The following is a 26,224-nucleotide window of genomic DNA, read 5'->3' as shown; positions in this document are numbered from 1 at the left end:
GTTCACCCCACAAGACTCAGCTCAGTCTGCATATCCTCCAGGAAGCCCTCATCTTCCTTAGTTTAAGTCCCCTCTACAGTCTCCTATTTCTAACTTTGTACTTGCCTCACTGTCTGCTAGAGTGTAAGGTCATTGAGAGCTGGAAATACATCTTATCACTGTATCTCCAGCATTTTGCTGTCTCTGACACATAGGAAGCCATCAATAAATGGTTTTGAGTAAACAAATAAATAAACTATTCTTAATAGTTGACATCTGTCCATTGGCAATTCCTAAGAAGGCAACAGATTTGGGGATATCTTTGAGATAAGAGTGGCAGTATTCCCCCAATCTCTCTTCCCTGGGTTTCCTCTAAATTTAAGAAAAAATCACCTGTACAGGCAAGAATAAAAAGCAAGATTTCTAGATTCCCCAGAGGCCAGCTCCTAGTCTATAATTATACTTTATTTGCTCATTAGTACATGAAATTGTTTACCTATTTTCAGAGAGCTCAATGGGCTCTTCAGTAATTTTTTTACCACATAAAATCTCAGTCAATTTCCTACCTGGAAATAAATGTTGTTGTCTCAAGTCCATTTATGTTTATAATAAAAGACCAGGGTCCCAATCTGTGATGCAAATGGCCGTACAAAATGTATTCTCTGAAACGAAATAGCACCTCTGAGTATGTTCATCAGCACACTCAGATGAGCGCCCTGAGTCTCAGCACATCAGCAAGGCAGAGAGTTCCTCCTAAAGTTCAGTTTGGGAGGTTGTTTATTCCACAGCAATTGAGCTTGGGCAAAACCAATTGTTTTTCTGGCTTAAATTGCAGACTACCTCAAGGAAAAGAACACACACAGTTGGCAAATTTACAGCCTTTAAAACAAAATTGCCTTAACTTGAAGGGGATTCCCTTAATGTTGCTTCTTAAATTGTTTTTTCTCTTTTTAAGATCTTTCCCATTTCATAGGAATTTAGGAACATGAAGTGTCACACGTAGGATCTGCTTCAAGCTAAAGTTCTCAAAAAAATTGAAAATAAAAAACCCACAACAATACTAAATTCTTTATGTACTAAGTACCATACAGCCAAAGAGTGGGAACTGGGGTAACAGAGCTCAGATAGTTATTCATTTTCCATTTGCACTCTAATTTTGTCAGCAAAACTAGCATTCTACAATCTGAGGACAGGATCCCATACCAGGAGGACTTCCAGTAAACACAAAACAATCCAGTGATTTCCAAAATCAATGTCTTTACTTCCCTATTCTTCCAGTTTAATTCCTTAGTCTGCAATTTCAGCCACTGTCTTGTTAGTATCTTCCATTCCTTTGCTTCTACTATCCCAATGCCTGCCCAAACCCAAACCTGGATCATAGCTAACACTTGTAGAGTGCATGCTATGTGCTAACTATTCTCAGCACTTTACGTGTAGTAACCATTTAGTAATTACAGCAATTCTATTGGAGGTGCAGGGGGTAATTCTTAATGTTTCCAGTTTACCAGTGAGGAACCAGTGGGAGTTTGGAGGGACAGAGAGAATAAGTGACTTGCCTGTGTTCCCAGTGCTGTCAAATTATGACTGTTTGCCTTGCCTGAGGTGCTCTAGCACACTATTGCTAAACTCTGGTAGGAAAGATCACACAAGCTATCAAATTGGTACCCCTACAAATCGTAGTCACCTTTCTCATTTAGACCATCAACCCTGTTCAAAAATTGTATTGCCTCCACAGTCAGCTGGCTTTATTTATTCTCCCCGATGACTGTCTCAACCTTTTTCTTTTTTCATCTGCTCTTCACTCTTAGCAGATTAACACCCCTCCTACTTGCCAGAAAAAGTAGAAACCATCAGACAGAAATTCTTTCAGCTTCCTGTTGCATATTACTATGGAAGAGGGTCCCCACCTCCTAAGAACACAGAATTCCATGTGCTTCTGCTTTCTCAGGGACTCTGTCTGTCTACCTCTCCCCTTTTATGTTCAACCTCTCTCTCCACCCCCCCCCACCTGGATTCTTTCCCACCAGCATTTAAACATATTTCTGTTTCTGTGTCTCTCATTTTAATTATCATCCTTCAATGTTGCCTCTTACAGCTCCTGACCAGACTTTACCAGCCCTTACCTCCCACCTGTCCTCAACCTTCTCCAGCCTGGTTTTTGCCTTCACCACTCCACAGAAATTGCACTTGTCAAGGTCACCAACAAGTCTGTCTCAGCCTTACCTCAGTGGTTGTCTCAGCTGCATTTGACACTGCTTTCCTCCCTTGTGGGAGTATTTCCTTTTTTTTTCCTTCTCTGATACCATGTACTCCCATTTTTCTCTCCTTTTGAGTCTTGTTTTTAGTCACTTTAGTTGGCCCCATCTTGTCCATCTGCCCCTTAAATAATGATGCCGTCCTAAGCCCTGTTTCTTCTTACACTACATCAAATGCTCCAAGGAAACCCCGTTCACTCCCCTGGCTCCAATTGCCATCCATTTGCCAGGGTCTCCCACTTCTCTATGCCCAGCTTAGTCAATTCTATTCTCCTAGTCAGTTCTGCTTAGATGATCCATGTGTATATCAATTCAAACTTTCTAACATTGACCTTATTCTCTTTCTCCTAACCCTGCTCCTTTACCAGCGATCCATATACTTACTTAAAACAGAAACTTGAGGGGCAACTTCACCTTATTCCACACACTTTGTCTGACACCAACATAATGGAATCATGCTGATTCTGTCTCCTAAATATTGCTCACATCCATCCACTTCTCTCCATGCCCCATGGCCACCACCCACCATTATCTTTGCCTGGACTAATGCAAAAATTTATGCAGCTGTTCTACTTTTAGCAACACAGTCCTCACCTCTGCTACAAGTCATTGTTGACATTAAAGCCAGGGTAATCTATCTAAAAAGTACATCTTGTCATGTCATGGTTTCAACTGCCATTTAGCTGCAATCCACAATCCCAACTATAGATTTTTTAAAACATCAAGAACTAGATCCTTCCTACCTCTACTGTTATCTTTTGCCCCCTCCCACTGGCTCTGCAGTGCTACAAGTGCTCCCCCAGACCCCAAGCTTTCACTGCACTTAGGAGGTGTGCACTGTGGCTCCTTCGCCTGATGCTTTCACTGGCCCCTGCCTCATCCCAGCATCACCATCATCTCCTCAAGGCACCCTTCTCTGACTTCTAGATGAGATTAAATCCCCTTAGTATATGCATCCTTGATTTTATTTTTCATAAATTTTATCCCTTTGTTATTTAGTTTTTAATGTCTACTTTTTACCATATGCATATAAGAAGGAAATATGTTTGTCTTACTGACATTGTATTTCCAGTGCCTGAAACAATAGCTGGTATATGGTGGGTAGTTAATATTTGCTTGTGGAATTTTAAATTATTAGTGTATTATCACTCTGAAAACTAAACTAGCCTCATTATACAGTTTGTGGACACTTTTATTTATACAACTCTTATCATCATTTCTGTTTCACACTTATTAGCTGTCTACAGCTAATAAGTTTAGTTATGAACTAAAAAGAATGCCACTTTTTTTTACTTAATTTATCCATGGCATGTGCAATAATATGTTACTATAAAACCTGTGGAAGTGTCAGCAGAGCATCTTTGCATATATGTCCCCAAAATAAAATGACCTACCCATCATTTTATCTTTTAGTTGTAAGGCATTTTGTGTCTTTGAACATAGAGAATAAAAATGGAAAGTTTCCTGTTTTATCTACATTATGAAATGTAGTGTGTGTGTATGTGTGTGCATGTGTGTCTATAGTAATGCCCACTTTGTTAACAAGTGCACCTCATGTCTCATGTCCCTCTCTCCCAGTGAAAACATGACTTCTAGTGTGTTCACTCAAGCATATCATTTTTTATTTTATTTTATTTTGAATTGGTATGTAATAATTGTTATTTTAAGGAAACTAAAGTAGGTTTGCAATTTTTTCACCAATGACGTAGGCAGTTTACAATAATGATACTAAATTAATTGTCACAACTAGAAGATTTATTGCTTAAATAAATTTTATTTTTTATAAATTTAAGTAAAACACAGTAATAGTCTTTTTTAACCTGTTTCAATCCCAAAGATAAATATGTACTATTTTCTTTCCGGTAATAACAGGCTTGTTTTTTGAAAAGTGAGGTCATTAAAGCATCCAAAATGGTTTCAAATGCCAAGTTTCATACATGACTCCTTGATTCTCAAGCTGTCATGTGAGTAAAAATCACACTTATCAAAGAAACACAATAATGACAGCTCAGAGGGTGATGCTGAAACTTGAAAGTAATTGAACCATTTAACTACCATTTACTTGCTCAGAATTTCTCCTCCGAAATGACCCTCTGCTAAAAGCCTATGTTCTTGTAAAATGCTGAATTTATTGCCTTTTGGATAAGCTCCGTCTATTTCGAGGCTTCTTCCAAAACTCAGACTATGTTATCTTACCAGTTTCCAATGTTATGGTTTTTATCCAAGCACTGCCTTATTCTAGAGTGGTGGTTCTCAAATTTTAGCCTGCATCAGAACTACCTGGAATGTTTTGTAAAATACAGATTTCTGGGCCCCATACCCAGAGTTTCTGATTCAATAGGTGTCTGATGGGGATGAAGAATTTGCATTTCAAAGATATCCCCAGTGATGCTGGTGCGGTTAACCAAGCACTCACACTTTGAAAACTCCTGTGCTAAAGATATACCCTTTTTATAAGATCTAGCATTTCCTCCTGATAAATTATGCAAAAATTGGTTTCTTCTTGGCCGCCTGTCAATTTATCTTTCCATAATTCCTCCAGGGTGGTATTGTCCAGTAGAAATATCATGGGAGCCACACATGTAATTTTTAACCATTTAGTAGCCACATTAAGAAAGCAAAAAGATGAGAGACTGAGGCAAGAGGATTGCTTGAGCCTAGGAGTTCAAGGCTGCAGTGAACTATGATCACACCACTGCATACTCCAGCCTGAGTGACAGAACAAGACTCTGTCTCTAAAAAATACACACACACACACACACACACACACACATATACATATATATGCACCTAACACAGGAGCTCCCAGATTCATAAAGCAAATTCTACTAGATCCAAGCAAAGAAATAAACTGTAGCATCATAATTTCTGGAGACTTCAACACCACTGATAGAGCTGAACAGATCATTGAGCAGCAGATCAAAAAAGAAACATTGGACTTAGCTAAGAGTCTAGAATAAATGGCTCTAACAGACATTTATAAAATATTCTATGCAAAAACTACTGAATATACATTCTTCTCATCAGTACATGGGATATTCTCTGAGACTGATCAAATCTTAAGCCAAAAAACATGTCTCAGCAAATTAAAAAAAAATCAAAATCATACCATGTATATTCTCAAACCAGAGTGGAATCAAACTAGAAATCAATTCCAAGAGAAACATTCAAATCTACACAAAGTCGGGGAAATTAAACCACCTGGTGCTGAACAATCCTTGGGTCAATGATGAAATTAAGATGGAAATCAAAAGATTCCTTGAACTGAAAGACAAAGGATACACAAGCTATCATAATCTATGGGATATAGTAAAAACAGTCCTAAGAGGAAAGTTCATAGCCTTAAATGCTTATATCAAAGAGATAGAAAAATTACAAATTAACAACCAATTGTCACATCTCAAGGAACTAGAAAAGGAAGAACAAACCAAACCCAAAGCTAACAGAGGATCAATGAAACAAAAAGTTGGTTCTTTGAAAGATAAACAAAATTCATAGACCAATAGCCATATTAACAGAAATAGAAAAGACTCATATAAGCTCAATGAGAAATGAACAAGGAGACATTATAACTGATACCACAGAAATACAAGATGTAATCTGTGAATACTACAAAAACCTCTATGCACACAAACTAGAAAATGCAGAGGAAATGGATAAATTCCTGGAAACAACCAACCTCCTATGCCTCAATCAGGAAGAAATAGAAATCCTAAACAGACCAATAGCAAGCAGCGAGATTGAAGCAATAATTAAAAATCTCACAATAAAAAAAAAGCCTCAGACCAGATGGATTCACAGCTGAATTCTACCAGACCTGAAAAGAAGAACTGGTACCTATCCTACAGAAACTATTCCATAACATTTAGAAAGAGGGACTCCTCCTTAACTCATTCTGTGAAGCCCATATCATCTTCATACCAAAGCCAGGAAAGAACATAACAAAAAAAGAAAACTACAGACCAATATCCCTATAATATAGATGCAAAAATCCTCAATAAAATACTAGAAAACAGAATTTAGTAGCACATGAAAAACATAATTCACCATGATCAAGTGAGTTTCATCCCAAGGTTGCAAGGATGGTTGAACATATGAAAATCAATAAACATGATTCACCACATAAATAGAAGCAAAAACAAAGACCATATTATCATCTCAATATATGCAGAAAAAGCATTTGAAAAAATCCAGCACACTTTCATGATAAAAACTCTCCACAAACTAGGCATAGGAGGAATATAGCTTAAAATAATAAAAGACATATAGCACAAATCCACAGCCAACATCATACTGAGTGGGGAAAAGTTGAAAGCATTTCCCCTATGAACTGGAACAAGACAAGGATGCTCACCATCACTACTTCTATTCAACATAGTACTGGAAGTCCTAGCTAGAGTAATCAGGCAAGACAAAGAAATAAAGGGCATCCAAATTTGGAAAGAAGAGGTTAAACTATCCCTTTTTGCCAATGATATGATCTTGTATCTAGAAAATTCTAAAAACTCCACCAAAAGACTCCTTGAATTAATAAATAAATATGGCAAAGTCTCAGGTTAAAAAAATCAATGTAGTCACATCAGTAGCTTTTCTATATATTAATACTAATAACAGTCAAGCAGAGAGTCAAGTCAAAGAATCAATACCATTCACAATAGCTACAAAGAAAATAAAATACCTAGGAATATACTTGACTAAGGAGGTGAAAAATTTCTACAAGGAGAACTACAAAACACTGAGGAAAGAAATCACACATGACACAAACAAATGAAAAATATCTCATGCTCATGGATTGGTAGAATCAACATTGTTAAAGTGTCCACATAGCCCAAAGTGATTTACAGATTGAAAGCAATCCCCATCAATATACCAGCGTCACATTTCACAGACTTAGAAAAAATACCCTTACACTACACAAAAGTCAGACCTTTTACTGTGCCCATCACTTAAATAATGTTCATTGTACCCAACAGGTAAGTTTTTATACCTCCTCCCTCCCCCCCTTCTTGATTTCCATTGAGCTTTACATCTCTTTGTGCCTGTATGTGCCCATTGATCAGCTCCCAATTATTAGAGACTATGTGTGGTGTTTGGATTTCCATTCCTGAGATACTTTGCTTAGGATAATGGCCTCCAGTTCCATCCAACTTGCTGCAAAAGACATTTCACTCCTTTTTATGGCTGAGTAGTACTCCATGGTGTGTGTATGTGTGTGTGTGTGTGTGTATATATATATATATATATATAACACATTTTCTTAATCCACTTATGAATTGATGGGCACTTGGGTTGATTACACATCTTTGCAATTGTGAATTGTGCTGCAATAAACATTCAAGTGCAAGTATCTTTTTGATAAAATGATTTCTTTTCCTTTGGGTTACTACCCAGTAGTGGGTGCTGTGTCTAATCATAAGTCTGTATCAAATGGTAAGCCTATAGTTATTTCTTTGAGGCATCACCATACTGTTTTCCATAGAGGTTGTACTAATTTATAGTCCCACCAACAGTATATAACCATTCCTATCTCTCTGTATCCACTCCAGCATCTACTGTTTTTTGACTTTTAATAATGGCCATTATGGCAGGGGCTAGGTGGTATCTCACTGTAGTTTTAATTTGCATTGCCCTGATGATTAGTGATGTTGAGTATTTTTTCATATGTTTCTTGGTTATTTGTCTATCTTTTTTGGAAAAGCTTCTGTTCATGTCTTTGTCTACTTTTTAGTGGTTTCAATTTTTCTTGCTGATTTGTTTGAATTCTTTGTAGATTATGGATATTAGCCCTTTTTCAGATGTATATAGTTTGCAAATATTTTCTCCCATTCTGTAGGTTGTCTATTTGCTCTGTTGATTATTTCCTTGGCTATGCTGAAGCTTTTTAATTTAATCAATTCCTATTTATTTATTTATTTATTTTTGTTGTTGTATTTGCCTTTAGGGTCTAAGTTATAAATTCTTTGCCTAGGCTTATATCTAGAAGAATTTTTCCTACATTTTCTTCTAGAATTTTTATGGTTTTATGCCTTACATTTAAGTCTTTTATCCATCTTGAATTACTTTTTGTACATGGCGAGAATTAGGGGTCCTATTATATTCTTCTGCATGTGGCTTTCCAGTTTTCCCCCACACCATTTATTGACTAGGGCTTCCTTTCCCTAGTGTATGCTGTGGTCTGCTTTGTCAAACATCAGTTGTTTTTAGGTAGATGATTTATTTCGGAGTTCTCTATTCTGTTCTATGTCTATGTCTCTAGTTTTATACCAGTACCATGCTGTTTTGGTTGCTATGGCCTTGTAGTATAATTTGAAGTCTAGTCATGTGATGCCTCCAGATTTTTTTCTTTTTGCTTAAGATTGCTTTGGCTATTTGGGACCTTTTTTGTTTTTGTTTGTTTGTATTATTTTCTATTTGGGCTCTTTTTTCATTCCAAATGTTCTGATTTAAACATTATAAAGTTATCCATGTAACAAAAATATGTGTACCCCCTTAATATCTTGAAATTTAAAAGATTAAGTTATATATTTTATTTAACCCAATATATCAAAAATATTTTCATTCAACATGTAATTGATACAAAAATATTAATGAGCCATTTTACGTTCTTTTTTTATGTTCAAAGACACACTAAGTCTTTGAAATCTGATATATATTTTTTACACTTCAGCACATCTCACCTTGGACCAGCCACATGCAGCTCCACAGCCACATGTGCTGGTATCTGCTGTAATGGACAGCACAGCCCTAGAACTTTAGAGTCAAGGACACTAGAGTATGGAGGGCTCTGTGCAGTCTGCCCTTTACTATGACTTTCACCACATTTCCTCAGTTCTAAGATGTGCCTGACTGCCAGATGCATTATTAATCTAATAACAGATTTCAAGAAAAAAAAAGGACCCACTATGTAATTAAGTGTACATATTGATTTTAAACTGCCTGTCAATATCAGAATTTATTTCTTTATTTTTATACATAGGACCAAATATAAACATGCCATGATGCCTTATTTTGGTGCAGTTTGTTTTAACTTATTTTTTCTCCTGCCCCTTTATCCTGCTCATCTCTTCCCTCGTCAGCAACCCCTTTCTCTAGCAAGACAATCTGTGTTACCATCATAGTATTTGTGCTTCTTTGTTTTTCCTCCATCCTCATATAATCCTCTAAAAATATACACCCAAGTTTCTCTACATTTGTTTCACTAAAATAAGATCATATTGTACTCACTTCCCTGCATAATTGCTTTCTTATTCAATAATAACTCATGAAAACCCTTGCAATCATCTGGAGGTTGTAATTCATTCTTTTTAATGACTGCAGAAAAGTCCATGGAGTAGGATACCATAATTTATTCAATATTTCTGTTTTGGGTGGGCATTCACATTTTATCCCAATTTTTTTAAGCACTTAAGAGAAAAGCTGCAAAAAAAAAAAAAAAACCACTCTCCATATAAATAGGTAGAAATATAGATATTTAAATAGATATCTTTGCCGACTCTCTTGTATTTAACTTGCAACCTCTTTGTTAGCCTTTAACTTGGACTTTCCCCCATCATAGCTGGGGCCTTATATTTCCAACAAATGAAAGTGCTTACCATTAGCAGTCTCAGCAAACCATTTTAAATGATTTCCTAATGAATCCCTCCTCAGCCAGCAACTGGTACAGATCAGCATATTTCCTCTAACCCTCCCCAGTGCAGCCATCTCTGCTCAGGTGTCCCCTTCATTCGTCTGGCTTCCCGGTAAACAGCCCAAAGGAATCTACATATAAAAGATTTTACTGCTGTATGTCCACTCACTTTGTAAAAATATTAGTTGATGCTAACAAGATTGATTTCTTCATTGATGTTTTAAAAAAAAATTTTTTTTTAAATACTAGATTATAAATCAAAGGACCTGAACTCCATGTCCTACCCAAAGTAGTATAGACTGTGACTTGATAACAACAAAAATTAGAATGATAAATGGCAACATCTCACATATATTGAGCTTTCCTATGTGACAGGTACTGTTGTTAAGGGTTTTAATTTAATTCATTTGCTCCTTTAAAACCTCCATAAAATAGGTTTTCTTGTTATTTCATTATTATTCCCACTTTGTGGCTGAGGGCATTGAATTTACTCAGCCAGTAAATGGCAAAAGCAGGATTGAAACGTGGACAGTCTGGCTCCAGGGTCCTAATCTTTTCACTGTCTCTTTGAACGTCAGCGTTCTCAGCTTTAAAATGACTATGGCAATACTGACTCAACCTACCTTTAGAATTGCTGAGAAGAAACGCAACAGTGATTTGAAAACCATTCAAAGCTCTAACAAGATGAGGTCAGTCTTATTTCAGCTTGGAAAATTTAGCTGACATTATTCCATCATTCATACCAATAACTAAGCAGATTGAGTGGTTTATACAACGGAAAACCAATCCATTTTCTGACCACCTTCTGAAGATGAGACTAGACAGATATGGCCAGTCGACATAAAACCTGAACTATGCCAGATTCTCAGAGCCAGATATTCCTGAAATCAGAAAAAGAGCAGCTAACCTTTATTTCTATTGTGTAGCTTGACCGCGTCCTTCTTCTCTTCGCTCCAGCCCTTGCATTATACTTAATTGGAACACCGGGCTATAAATCTTACATACTTAAGGGGCAGAAAACTCTCTGGAGCTCTCAGACTGAAATGTGTGTGGGAGCTCAGCAATATTGAATTTTCAAATAAAATGATTAACAAGCACCTTTAGGGCAGCCTCAGAGAAAACAATATTTCCTGAATCTTGCCACCTTAATCTAAGGGAGCTTTTTGTTTTTAGGTTTAATAAAAAGGGTTCAAAAGTAACATAGGGAAGAGTGACTAAAAACAGGTAGAGACACTCCATTCTCTGGTCTGGAGGTTTTCTTCAGCAATTGGAACTTCATCACTGCTCTCTGCTCAGGCCTAAGAAGACCATCAGAGCATTTTACCAGGAAGGTTTAAGGCACTTAGTTCAATTTTAACTGCAATCAGCTCTAATGACTGGTTTTTTAAGAAACATTTTTCCAAGATTTTGATAGTTGAAAATGGGCACACCTGATCAAAATTCCTATTTGCTTTTCCATAGCACAACACTGATCATACCTCATGAAGCAGAGAATTAGAATCATTTAAAAGAAAGAGCATAATCCAATCCAATTCAACCACAGACTGAGGGCTATGAGCCTACTATTTGCTGAAACAATGATTTAGGTTCTCTGCCAAATAAATATAGGATGTTTATAGCTTTACACAATAGGAATCGGCCTCATTTATGCAGCAGGAAGATCATTTATAACCAATTTCTAAAAGACACCAAGTGTCAATAATACATTTTCAAATCAAAGCCAGAAATTGCAATTCTCAAGAGTGGACCATTAAGCAATATGAGGTTGTTGTCAGAAGGAGGATTTTCAGAGACGCCATACTAATTTATTATATATATAATCATAAAATGTCTATAAAGTGGTCGTGACCTACCTGGCTTTCCTAGTCTTTGGGAAGTAGTAGACTCGGCTTTAAAGAGAGTCTGGGTCGACAAGCAACAAGGACAGGACATCTTCTACTGCAAATAGCTCCATGCAGACTTGGCTGCCTTCCAAGATGATAGCTACAGCCACGCTGGCTTCTCAACCATATGAGCTTCGTGGAGCAAATCCTGCTCTGCAGTTACTGGGGAGAGGTTGGATAGAGCTGCTCCAGAGGCCATTTCTCTGCTTCACATGTAGCCAGAAATTCTCCTTCCCATTCATCCATTGACCCATTCACCCCTTTACCTGCAACACGCAACAGGAAGTTCAATACCATAGCCTTTTATCTCTACTACAACCACGTCATCCCAGGTGCTATCAATGCTTGGAGAAAATGAAAAGTCGCTCCTACTCACAGAAAGATTGACAGCTGGGGTGAAGCATGGAGAGAATGGCTCTGTTTCCCAGCTCAATCACTTATAAGCTGTGTGACTTTGGGAAAGTCGCTTGACATGTCTATGTCTTCTTGTCTTACCTGCAAAACAATAATAGAGAGAAGAAAATTAGGTCACACATGAAAAGCTCTTAAAAGGAATTTTTAAACTGTTAACTGAATTGAGTGTTGTCAACTGGATCTCGATTTCGTCTGAGCTCCTTATGAGAGAAAACTGGATCAGGAAGAGGAGGACATGTCATTATGACCAACACTCTGAGTAAATAATAGTCCACATAAAGAAACGCTCTCCTCAAGGAAAGTAGTCAAGCTGGGGTCAGAGTGTGAGGGTTGAAATTTAAGCTCTCCCATTGCTGAGTTCTCTGCCCTTTATCAAGTCCTTTAATTTCTCTGAACTTTCCTTTCTTCGCTTGTGAAGTGGCACTCATGATAACCACTTTACAGCATTGTGGCGAATATTATTTTTATATAAGAAGACATATACAAACATGTTCTACAAACTATTAAATATTTCCCTGCTCTGGGCCTAGGCATTTGACTACCTTGTCTTATTTAACTTGAAACTATCCTGTTAAATTGTTTTTGTGCTTTTTGCCTGATTTATCCCATTAGAATGTCAACTCCCTGAAGGCAGAGACTGTCTTAGTAATGGCTGCATCCCTAGCGCTTCTGGCAGCCTCGTTCTGAGTGAATATTTATGTTATTAAATAGTACCTGCCTGCTAGACAAGTGTACTGGCAGTCAGCTCCAGAAAAAAATGGAAGCAGATGAAATTTGCCCTCACCGGCCCCTGTCCCACCCTACTTAGCATCTGATACGAACAATGACCTCTTTTTTATGATTGAGGGAATCCCTTTGTGTGAAAAAAGCTGCCTTTCCCCTAGAGAAGCTGCGTCTGTGTGCCAAGTATTCCTGTTCCAACCTTCCTTGCAGCTAAGGGGCCGGCACTCGACTAGGCTGTCACCAGACATACCTTCTTCAGACTTTGAATTGCAAGTTAGTATTATACTTCCAAGAAGCATGGGACCACACAGCCCCATTCTGGCAAAGCTGGTATGAGAGGCACCTGTGCTGATGGTTCTAGCAGCAGCATCCGGGGGCCTACACTGGTGATATTGATGGGGTAAGCTGTTGTATCTGTGCGCAAGGTGGGTCTTCACGGGACCAGCTCTGTGGCATGATTTGGGCCCTTGGTCCTGATTGTGTTACCTCCAAGCTTGGTTCTCTTGGCCATTCTAGATATTCTCTGGATACAACTTCCTTTAATAAGTGCATTCTCTGCTTAAATTATCCAGGGTTGGTTCTGCCAACTGACAGGATCCTCCTCTCCCCCAGCAGCCAGTATTTCAATCAGATCCTAGTCCCCTAAGGGACTAAGCTGTCCTCCTAGAAAGTACCTCCACTCTCCATCACTTTTCCTTCTCCCTCCTCCAGATCAAATTGCACATTTCCTTTTCCCTTAGGACTTAACTTTCTAGAGGGATAATCTGATCAATTAATTCAAGCCAATGTGTTAATTGCTGACACTAATTTAATATTATCCCAGCATTTTAGCAGATATCTTCAGTGCCTCACAGCAAAAGAGAAAGGAGTGCGTTTTAGTTACCCTGACACAGCGGCTGTGAGGGTTCTAGTCTTTGTCTGCAACCTCAAAAGTCCTACATCCATCGAGGCAGGTCCTGTCTCTTCCATCCATGGGTGTGGATCAATGACACTGGTGTGGTTTATGAAATCAATGTCTTTACTTCATGGTAACACACACACACCCACATGACCCACACACACCCACAGACCTACATAAAATATTTCAATCCCTTCCCATTGCTTTAAAATAAAGACTAAAATTTTTAACATAGTCACAAAAGCCCAGAATCTTGAGGCCTAACCTAGTGATATGCTCAGAAATGTTTAACAACTAGCTTGACAACAGGGAGTTAAGGGGGCAGGGTTGGGGGAGGTGTGTTAAAACCCTGATTTGTAGCATTTTCTGTTGGTGGCCTAAATACACTCCCATGGCCAATTTTAAGCTATCAAAATAATGTCAATGAGGGTACAAGATTACTGAATATTTAACAGCTTGCTCTTACAAACCAGTATGAGCACTGGCTCCAGCATACCACTGGCCCAACTTCCTTTCCTAGCCACTTGACTGACCCCATCTTACTATATTACACTCATCACTCCAACCCCATTAGCCTTTTCCACCCCCTCAATGGATCATACCCCTCCTCCCCCACCACACACACATGCAACTCCAGCTCTTTGATTCTCTCCTCCAGAACACTTATTTCAGGTTATCTACTCATTCCCTGATGCAATCATACGATGTTTAACATCGTAAGCAAACATGAATCTGTAGGGGGTGTGATCAGAGCGGCTGTCAACTCCCTTTTCCATGTAGTTTTTATGGACCCTTTTATGAGGGAAATTTCAGAGCTTAACAAGAAAAAAAAAAAAACTTTAGCAGCTGCTCAGTTCTTAATAGCACAAATATGACAGAGACCCTTAAATTTTCTGCTGATTTATTAGAATCCTGGATTATTGAAGCTGGAGGAGGTCATTCCAAATGCTTTTTCTCTGATCACTAGATATTCTGTGCAGGTACCTCCTGGTCTTCCTTGGAGAAGCTGAAATGGAAAATGGGAGAAAATGTTGCTGAAAAGACAGAGCTCTGGGCTCCCCACAGCCACCTCTCAAGAACAGCTCTGTTTTTATATATTTCATACGTTGCTCTTCCTTATGAGATTTTTTGCATGATTTCTATTGTGGGGGAAAAAGTTTGCACACCAGTTTTTATTTTGTAGATGTACAAAATAAATGCTCAGAGAAGTACAGAATAATAGGAAAAACTATTCATGTGTTTCATGCAAAAAAAATGCTTTCATGTATGAGTGTTTCTACCTTTCCCTCTTCCCTCCTAGCTCCAACTCCCAGTAAATAATTGAATTTCCCATTTTTGTCACATTTTCAAAAATATGAATCCTTTCTGAGACTAGACCACATGGGCGCCCATTTGTATTTGGGTTACAGAGCATGGATAATCAATCACAGAACCTCAACCTGAACAAGATCTCCTGAGTCAAAGGCCACTTTCATTCTGCTTCTTGGTTAGTGCACATCCAGTACCAGTAAGAATGTCACTGCTGCCAAAAGGAAGACTCACTGCCCAAGCATCTTCTCCATGGGACATTTCCTTTAGTGTTTAAATAAATTATTTTTCTTGGAGACTATATGAGTACACAATATAAAACCAGTAACTCTGATAAATACCTATAGAAAATGTCTCACTTCTTTCTGACCACATCACATTTCTTGCCTCAGTAAGCATCATCAATACAAAAATCAATTGAACTTCTAAATTCTGATCAGAAGTTCAGGATCTGAGCAAAGAAACAGAGCAGTACACTCCTAGATATTTGCCTCGTTTCGTAGGCAATTAGAAGCATTCAAGAGTTCAGAGAGATTTGAATTCATATCCCATCAATGCTACTTCCAGGATATGTGATTTCAGGCAAGTTATTTTTTTATCTCTGAGGCTCAGTGTCCTGAGGGTAAGAATGTTTACATTATATGGTTTTTTTGTAAAGATTAAATGAGACAAATTCCTGGCATGCAGTAAGTGCTCAAGAAATTATCACCATATGTTTTCATTCATTAGCAAATATTTCTATACCTATATTATTAGAACTAGGCCTGATATATAGATAAGGCCTGATCTATAAGTCCAGGAAATAAGTTTGCTTCCAATATATAACTAGCTAGTTCATACTATTTTTTTTTTCAGTTAAACAAATATTTACTGAATTCTTAATATTTGCCAGACACAGTATTAGGCCTGGACCATAAGAAGCAGCAGATATTCAGTTCCTGTCTTCAAGGAGCTGATGATTTAAACCATGCCTGACAGATAAGACCTCCTATTTTTTTTTTTTTTTAGAAATGGAGTCTTGCTGTGTTGCCCAGGCTGGAGTGTAGTGGCTATCTGCAGGTGCCATCAAAGCTCACTGCAGGCCGGGCGCGGTGGCTCACGCCTGTAATCCTAGCACTCTGGGAGGCCGAGGTGGGCGGATCGTTTGAGCTCAGGAGTTCGAGACCAGCCTGAGCAAGAGCGAGACCCATCTCTACTAAAAATAGAAAGAAATTATATGGACAGCTAAAAATATATATAAAAAATATTAGCCAGGCATGGTGGTGCATGCCTGTAGTCCCAGCTACTCGGGAGGCTGAGACAGGAGGATCGCTTGAGCTCAGGAGTTTGAGGTTGCTGTGAGCTAGGCTGATGCCACGGCACTCACTCTAGCCTGGGCAACAGAGTGAGACTCTGTCTCAAAAAAAAAAAAAAAAAGCTCACTGCAGCTTCAGACTCTTGGGCTCAAGCGATCCTCCCTCCTCAGCCTTCCAAGTAACTGGAAACATAGGCGTGAAGCACCATGCCTGGCAGACTTTCTGTATTCTTAAAGATGTCTGAGAGAGAAGATCTCACCACATTGTTGGCAACTGCCACATTCAATTCTTACTCCTCTGAGGAATCTGTGTGTGTGTTCAATTCATTGAGAATCGATTTATCTCCACTTCCTCGTATTCTAGGCCCCAGAAGAAAGAGGGAACAGTTGGTAACCATTTTTCATATAAGAAGCTTTCATTCTTTGAGAGTTATTGAGTTATCCCTCCATCTTCTCTTTCTAGATTAAATAATTCCAATCCCTTTAACCTTTTCTCAGAGGTCCTATTTGCCAACCTTCAGTTTAATAATTTTCATTGCTCCCCTCTGGAGTCTCTCCAAGTCCTCTGCATTCAAATACGTTGCTTTGCCATTCAGTTCCCTCATCTAAGCAACTTATTCCTTCACAGAGACCAAGGCAAAAAGAAAGCAGCTCCTACATAAAAGGAAGAGAGTAGAGAGTAGGCCAGAGATTCCATGGAAAGAACCCATTAGGACACCGCATGCTCAAAGCAGACTAGCATTTACTGTCACCACTATTAAGGAAGAAGGGCTACAACCAGAACAGTTTTTAAATAGTGCCAACCATTCTGTTTAACAATTATCTAAATTACTTTTAAACAGATAAGACTATTAACAGCAAACTTGAGACTTGCTGCAGTTACACCTGAGATTCTCAGAAGGGCACTAATAAAATCACTGTACTAGTGAAGCTAATGAGATCAAACAGGGATTTTTGATTCTGTAAAATACCTCTGGCCATCAGGCAGACAGCTGAGGGCTCACTGTGCAATTTGCAGAAGTGCCTTTGGTTAGTCCTGGCACCTTCACAGGGTCTTTCTTTGCGTCCTGTCAATCAATATACAGTAATTAATATTTCTTGAGCTGAGAGTGCAGCAAATTCTAAATGATTCTTTTGAAATGAGGTATAGAGGTTAATCAAATACATACTGATCATAGTATGATACCAACATATATAGAAAGGGGCAGATATGAATACCAGAGTAAAACATCCCTTTGGGGTACACATAGTGATTTGTAAGAAATCTCTTCTCATAAAGATTCTTCCCTGCCTTTTTCTCTTCTTGTGCCATTGAGATTAACCAGCCTCCTGTGAGCCAACAGCATGTCTACTCTGCCTGTTTCAGGGACTTCTTTGTTCTGGAATCACTATTTAGAATGTTTGTTTCTTTTCCCATCTGAAAAATTAAAAGTATACAAAGGGGGTATAAAGCTTTGGTTAGAAGGGGGCGGGTGGAGAGACTAACCATTGCCTCAGTGAGCTGACTCCAGGCAAACAGGTGGTAGCCGCCTCTAATTCAGTTTCTGAAGCCTGCCTGGCCCTGGCAAGACCTTGTTTGGCCTAGAACTGGCTGGGCTGAGAGAGGTCTGTTAGCAGTGAGCGTGAGAGAACCAACTACCTTCTGAAAAAACCTCCTTGCCAAGTTCTCTAAAGACTCCCTCAGTTCTGGGTCCAGAACATATTCATGGTTTATTGTTGAATTTTTCCAGGGAAGTGTAGTCCCAAAGGCATTCCAGTCTATCAAACAATGACTTGAATCCCAAAACTTATGGAATTAATATGATGATTCTTAAATAATCACCAATTAGGATGAGGAGTGGCTTGTAATCAGAATGAGAAGCACCCTCCTGGGCGAAGGCAAACAGCTCACTAGCTGTTGAACTGTCAAGAGTTGACCCTTTATGTATGCCTCCTATTCTTGATGGCTTTTCAAGCTTGGGCACACACCCCAGGTATCTGTGCTACAGAGTGAAGAAAGGGATAGGAATACAATCACCATTATATTCACAGTTGAAATCAGGGAGCCCTGAAACAATGGACAATTAAAGCCATAACATATTAAATAGTTTTGTGTTGATAAATATACACTGTAACTTAATAGTTACAATTTTTATAAAAGTAAGACTCCACTTAGGAAGTGGAACTACAAATAGCCCCAGATTTCATTTATTTGATGGTAAAGACAGTCTTGTAAATTCTTATCAAGGGGTAAGAAAAGTGAAAGTAGGCCACTGATGTTGACATATGCTGCCATATTACTTTGTAGTGGTTATGGCAAGTGGCCAGTAAGGCTGGATTAATAAATCACTAGCAAACATAACTCAGTGTTCTCTCTTTTTACCCAAATGTGTACTTCAGAGACTTAAATTGTTTCAAAGAAACAGCAATTTTTACCACCCCACTATAATCCATTGCACATTGGGAAGCAATTTCCATTTGATTTTGGGAAATACAGTAATATCAACTAACACTGAATACTGGCATCTCTACATTGGGAAGGTTAAAAGAAAAAAAATTCAAGAAAATAAATAAATACATAAATGGAAAGTAAAGAAAAAAGGAGCGAGAGCAAGGTAGACAGAAGTGAAAAACTGAGACTGGTGAATTTTAAATGTATCCATCTATAATGAACAGCTGACATTTTCAAAATAGCTTTCATGAACCTGAAAAAATAAAATAAAATTCCTGCTGACTTTCAAAAGCCAACCATTTGGGTCATTCTTAAAAAAAAAAAAAAAAAAAGATAGCCAGCAGATTAAAGGAAGTCCATTTATAAAAATCAAATGAACCTCTAACAAAGCTTGTTCAGGACATGAATAAATCATCTGGTCATGAATTATTCATTGTTATCAAGAAACAAGCTGGGGATTCCAGGAACTGGGCTGAGGAGGTGCTGAAACGGGGCGTGAGTGAGGTTATTGTCTCGTGCCCACCATAGGAAGGGAGAGGACAGGCCACCAATACCGTCATCGCATGCAGACTGTCAGTCCTCCACGGGTTTCAGGGACACTTTGGCAGCTTTTACAATGTAGAGGACAAAACAAATAGAGTTTAATCCACAGACCCTTAATTTAGAAGATTGCAGGTACCCAGTAAGCAGACAATAAGATGTTTTGAGCATTGTCTGTCTTTTTTAAATGCATGATATCCATGGAAAATATGAGCTGTGTGAAAAAGATAATAGAGTTGAAAGTCTGAATTTAAAGGGCTGGCCAGAAAGTTCCTTGGTGATAAGTTGTTAGAGGGGTCTGACCTACTCGTTCAGGGCTTAGGGGTTGGATTTTGGGGCACGGAGCCGGTAAGAAAGAAAGAAAGGGAGCCTCCCAGATTTAATCAACTAATCAATGTATCTGTGTGTTCCAGGTCCAAACTGCTTTGCAGGAACTACAATAATTCCAGCTGGCATTGAAGTGAAAGTGGATGAATGTAACATCTGTCACTGTCACAACGGGGACTGGTGGAAACCTGCTCAGTGTTCAAAACGCGAATGCCAAGGCAAGCAGACTGTGTAGGACAAACTTCCAACCAATGACGAGTTCTTAGGAGAGGATGCTCTGGCTTCTACACTGCACATGTTTAACACAAAACAAAACAAACAAACTCCTGCCAGCTACAACAGGGTCACCAGCAAAACCTTTTAGGGTTGACAAAAGTGAATATTTTACTAAGAGGAAATTTCTCTCTTTCTCTCTTGCTATATAAGATATATATAGTATATAGCTATCTAAACCGCTTTTGTATTTACCAATGCTTGATGGTGACTTGATGACTGGATTTCTGGAACAAAAAGAAAGAAATAGCCTTGCACAGGCTCCTTCTCTGGTGAAGCCTCTGACCTGCCAGCTCACCATCCCCTGGTTTGCTCCATTTTTACTCTTCTGTACATCCTATATGGCATTTTTCTCTTGTAGTATTTTTTTCCACCTTTAGAGTCTAAAGGGCCAGATTGGACTGCACAGTAAAGTTTTGAGTTGTGTCAAGAAAAAGTTTGGTATACGAATGTCGTGGGAAGGATCTTTTCGTGTCAGAAGGGCACAAGGGCATCCAACGGATCGCTCCCCTGGAGTGGATCGTGCCCTGCACACTAAGAAAAGAGAGATGGACGCGTAGATCGACCCACTGCTGGACAGGATGGGGAAACAGCTAGTTTGCCTATTATGCGGGGGCTCACGATTTAATGCTTACAAACCACGCATTTCATACGCAAAACCTTGAAACTGCCAATTAAAAACTAATATGTAAAGAACACCATAAGCTTGACTAAAGAATCCAAAGAGAGACAGATACTTAAAATTGTAGCACTAATCACCAGACTTTTCATGATGCTAAATTTGAGTTTGGTTTGTAACTAAAGCACTCTAAACCCTCCCTGTCACCAGGCAATATAAATACCAGAACCAGGGTGACTAGCCCCACTGTGAATCTGAATCCTTCTGAACATTTCTGGCTTTTGAGTTCAGATTTGACTGAAAGCCAGTAGTGCACATCGGCAGTTTTTATGGCTCGGGACTGTGTTTGCCATGTTATAGTAACAACCACTCAGCCCTACGTATAAAACACAGATTCAGGACACTCTTTCCACCTCAAGTGCTGATTTAAATTAAAGATTAGGGTAGAGTGAGTCTTGCACAATACAATTCCACTTGTTGAACATTTTTAAAAATGTATATATTAGATACTGAACAATTAAAGTGAACCTTTGAAGAGTCTCCAGGTTGCCCTGGTAATGCTGCTAGTATAGTAACAGAAAAAATAAAACACACAGGGTATCTGATGCCATCTCAGTTCAAGTGCAAAATTAGCAATTCTGAAACCACATGGCATAGTTAGTCGCTTATTCCACTCTCCTGTCCTAAAAACCCTGCTGCAAATCTGATAGGGTCCTTTAAGAAACTCTAAGGTTGTCTTCATTATCAATGTTCTTTCTTTTTCTGTTCCCCCAACCTGGGCTTTGCCATAGCTCCTGTGGAGTGCCATATTCTAGAGCAGGATGTCTCTACCTTAGTACTGTCAACATTTTGGGCCACATGATTATTTGTTGGTGTGGGCTGTCCTGTGCATTTTTAGGATGTTAATTAGCATCTCTGGCCTCTATCCACTAGGTGCCAGTAGCAACACCCCAGTTGTGACAACCAAATGTCTCCAGAAATTGCCAATGTCCTAAAGTGGGGGAGGGGCAGGGGGCCAAATTTCACCCGGTTAAGAACCAGTGGTCTAGAATAGTCAGTATGGAATGGTATACTCTATACTAGGGGGAGATGCTGGGCCAGCTCCGGCGGCACCTGTGGCTTTGGTGAGCTTCTGAGCCCTTTAGGACACGCACAGACAGCAGCCCCGAGGGGTCAGTCTTCTCCATAGAGAGTGATGCTTCTAGTGCTATAGGTCCACCCTCAAGATACATATTTCTCTAGTCTTGTCAACTGGTTTTTCATTTAAAATTGTCAGCCTCTCCACCCTGGAAGCATCTCCTGTCATCAAGAAAGAGTTGTCACTTCCAAAATTAATGTGCTGACGAGTTGGACCTGACACTTTTACGTACACTGTGCTCGTGTTATGATACAAGTAGCCATGCCGGCACCATCCCGACGAAGAACATCCAGCCGCCTTCCCTTAGAACACCAATCTGCAGCAAGGTTGGTGCTTTTCAGTTGCCGCCATGGATACATCGTATAGACAGTCATGAATCATTCATGAACAGTGCTGCATGATTTATGTCTGCAGTCAGAGGTAAAGGCATTCCACGCTCCAGCTTGTGTCTAGACAGAGACATATCATAGAGCTTTCTTTGCCCTGAGGTTGCCTGTTGCCAGCTTCAAAAATCCACACTCTTGGAAAGTAATAATAATAATAATAAATGACAGGAATAAGGTTTGAAACTCAGAAAAATATCATTAATAGAGCCATGCAGCATAGTACCTTATCTATTATTAAGGAGTTACTATGTCTTTTTTAGAAAACACAAAGAGAGCGCAACTGGGAAGCTGAAGTAGAGAAATTTCACATCAAAGTATTGGCACAGTGATAGTCACAGCAAGACTTTACTAGAACGGAGTGTAACATCCACCAAGAAACTCTCTTCAGAGATTGTGCAGAAAGCAGGCTGCTCGTTGGCCTCTGTTACCAGCTAGAAAGAGGGATATTTATTGTTGCCATTGTTGTTGGATTAATTTTTTCACTACGAGCTGTTCCCTTTAAGATTTTGTAGCTCTGCCATGTTTCCTCCTTTAGGGAAAGATGAACCTATACTGTGACAGAGTTTCTCATAAACCGATGAACATTTTACAACTTCCTTCTACTGAGAAATTCTTTCCAAACTCTGAACAGCAGAGCGCTGGTCTCATCTGTTGTGTTTTCCTTTTGAAGGCTTTGTTTGCAGCCACACTGTCACCTCTGTCCTCTTGTTTCTCCTCCACCTTTGGTTCTCGGCTTTAAACTACAGCTATGTTTAAATAAGGGATCAACATCCTCTTCGTCAGCTGATGCCTATTAAAAATGATTCAGTTTCTAAAATCTTTGAAAAATGGTGTGCCTGAAAACTAGTGAGAAAAAAAAAAACTAAACTCTAAACTGTAAAAAGGGGATTCTAGCAACAATATTTGATGTGTAAAAGAATATATTATTAAAAAATTATTTTGTTAAATATAAAGTGTGTTAACCAGCAAACATTGTTTGTGGTATATTTTCCTTCCCGAACTTCTCGCCTCTCCCTACCCTCGTTATTTAATGACTAATTCTCAGTGGTTCCTATCATCGGAAAGTACATGTGTCATTAGAGCTATATTCAATTAGAAGGAAGCATTAGCTTTGGCCTGTGTGCGTTTTCATTTTTCATAATACAAGACAAAGCTGACTCCGGGATTGGAGAGGAGGTTCAAATAAACCAGCAGTGAGAGGGTAAACGACAGGAAGTTTCTACTGGTCCTATATCCATACACAATACTAAGGATAATCTATAACTATTGAGTGCTTGCTCTGTGCCCACAGGATGGTGTTCAATCCATGCAGCACGCCCATGAGGAATGAACTTTGTTATCTTTATTTTGCTATTGAGGAAACCAAAAAAAGGTTAGAGGCTTTGCCCAAGGTCATAGGATAGTAAGTGGCAAAGCAGGAATAATTTTTATTATAAAAGTTTTCAAACACACACAAAAATTGAGAAAACAACATAAGCAACCTCCATGTACTCATTGCCCAGATTCAACAGTTATCAAGATTTTGAATAATACTTCATATATTCTTTTATCATTAGGTTTTTGTAAAGCAAATATTGAGCATCATATCACCCCTACACTCTTTTTTAAAAAATGACTTCTTTTTTACAAAACCATACTGTTCTATGATCAAACCTAACAAAATTAATAATTCCCTATTACCATCTAATATCCAATCCATATTCAAATTTCTCAAGTTTTCTAAAATATGAGGGGGATGGGGTGTTTGCATGATATAAACCATCCATAACATTACATTTGATTGTTATGTCTCCTCTATTCGAAGTGGGGATTTGACCTCTGCCAACTGACAGCTATGAACTCTACAAAGTCCTGGGTTTGTTGTTATTTGAGGATTTGTACGCTTTTGAAGCTCAATGTTAAACTCCCTCCTAGACGCTGAGCGGGGGAAGCAGCGGGGCAAGAGGCTTTCCAATAATGGACCTCCGGGGGGCAAGCGAGAGCCCCAGAGCAAGAACTATCCCAGCCAGCATCCCGGAGACGGTGCCTTTAAAGAGTGTGTAAGCTTCCCTTAGGGAGTACAAGTAAATTGGTACTTTTCTTCTCCTTGAGACAAACATATTGCCTAATACAGTGTAAAACTGAACAATATTTTATAAATTGCCATCATCTTCTGCATTGTTGGAGGAAGGAATAAAAAAGCAACCAGTAAGACGTCAGCTCCACCAACACTTTCTTAATACAAGATTAGGCTTTCTTGTGTTTCAATTTCCCATGTAACCAATTCTCTACTCCTTATGTCTGCTGTAAAGGATTGTTTACAATTCAATTGAGATCAAGTTTCATGGAGAGGGCACCTCAAAGCATAGGAGAGAAAGCTATGAACTGAGACAGAGTCTTGGGTTTGTTATGTGAGGTTTTGTCTTGGGAATATTACTCAGTTAAAGAAAGGCATTTTCATGATTTTGAAAGACAAAATGCTATCTCTGACTCAGCAACCTCACCTATACTCTCTTACCACATTCCTAAGAGATTTACTACTTAAATTGGGGTGACCCGCGCATCAAGGAGCCTCAAATAGTCCAGTGTAAACATGTGATTCTCCCTGGTCAACCTAGAAGGCATATTGTTCTTTTGATGAAAACAACTACTGCCATAGTGTCTTTCATAAAATAAGAGTTAAATGTATAGAGTTGAATGAATTTCTTTCATTTAATTTTAAGGACCCAAAATTTGTTTTATATTCTTAGCTTTTTTTATTATTATTTATTTGTTTATTTATTTTTAATTTCAGCATATTTTGGGGGTACAAAAGTTTAGGTTACATATATTGCCCTTGCCCCCTCACCCCTCCGAATCAGAGCTTCAAGCGTGTCCATCCTCTAGACGGTGCACATCACTCTCATTAGGTATGTATACATCCATCCCCTCCCCTCCCCACATCTGCCCCCCATCTGCCCCACACCCGATTAATGTTATTCCTAAATGTGCTCTTAGGTGATGATCAGTGAAACCAATTTGATGGTGAGTACATGTGGTGCTTGTTTTTCCATTCTTGGGATACTTTACTTAGTAGAATGGGTTCCAGCTTTATCCAGGAAAATACAAGAGGTGCTATATCACCACTGTTTCTTATAGCTGAGTAGTACTCCATGGTATACATGTACCACACATTTCATTAATCCACTCATGTATTGATGGGCACTTGGGTTGTTTCCACATCTTTACAATTGTGAATTGTGCTGCTATAAACATTTGAGTGCAGATGTCTTTTTTATAGAATGTCTTTTGTTCTTTTGGGTAGATGCTCAATAATTGGATTGTTGGATCAAATGGTAGGTCTACTTGTATCTGTTTAAGGTATCTCCATATTGCTTTCCACAGAGGTTGCACTAGTTTGCAGTCCCACCAGCAGTGTATGAGTGTTCCTGTCTCTCCGCATCCATGCCAACATTTATTGTTTTGGGAATTTTTGATAAAGGCCATTCTCACTGGAGTTAAGTGATATATCATTGTGGTTTTGATTTGCATTTCCCTGATGATTAGAAATGTTGAGCATTTTTTCATATGTTTCTTGGCCATTCTTCTGTCTTCTTTTGAAAAATTTCTGTTCATGTCCTTTGCCCACTTTTTGATAGGGTTGTTTGATTTTTCCTTACTGATTTTCCTGAGTTCTAAATAGATTTTAGTTATCAGCCCTTTATCAGATGTGTAGCATGCGAAAAGTTTTTCCCATTCTGTAGGTTGTCTGTTTGCTCTTGTGACAGTTTCTTTGGCTGTGCAGAAGCTTTTTAATTTCTAAATATTTTCAGTTGTGGTAATGATATGATGGATTTCTTTTTAATTTTTGAAAATCTTGAACTGATAATTCTTGGAAGCCCAAACTCAAGTTTAAATAATCTCAATACTCACATTACAATAAGGCTGTGGGTAGGGGTACTTTCAAAAAGTCATACTTTTAGAATTAAGTTGTGTCTTAAAACCTTCCAAATGAATAGTTATGTGAGGTAGGTAGGGTTGGAGAAGAATTTGGATATAAAGTTTAGCTATCATCCTTGAACCTCTTCTGTGTGTCAGATACTGTATTGGCTACTTTACATGAGACATCCTTATAACCACTGTGAAATTATGGACTGGTATTCCCATTTTG

At 38.7% G+C, this 26,224-nt stretch overlaps 1 protein-coding gene across 2 annotated transcripts in view; it reads left to right on the top strand.

The window, feature by feature from the left end:
* The window catches only part of VWC2L (von Willebrand factor C domain containing 2 like), a 166,491-nt gene extending 143,426 nt beyond the window's left edge, over positions 1 to 23,065 (top strand). For both annotated transcript variants that reach the window (XM_069467498.1, XM_069467497.1), the window contains one exon: positions 19,766 to 23,065. In XM_069467498.1, coding sequence (XP_069323599.1) covers positions 19,766 to 19,795 — 30 coding nt within the window. In that variant the 3' untranslated portion in view covers positions 19,796 to 23,065. The remainder of the gene's footprint in view (positions 1 to 19,765) is intronic.
* Positions 23,066 to 26,224: the final 3,159 nt, after the last annotated feature.

Source organism: Eulemur rufifrons, chromosome 1 (genome assembly GCF_041146395.1).
Source record: "Eulemur rufifrons isolate Redbay chromosome 1, OSU_ERuf_1, whole genome shotgun sequence".
NCBI lineage: Eukaryota > Metazoa > Chordata > Mammalia > Primates > Lemuridae > Eulemur > Eulemur rufifrons.
Note: the sequence above shows the minus strand (reverse complement) of the source record. Positions and strands in the feature narration are given on the sequence as shown.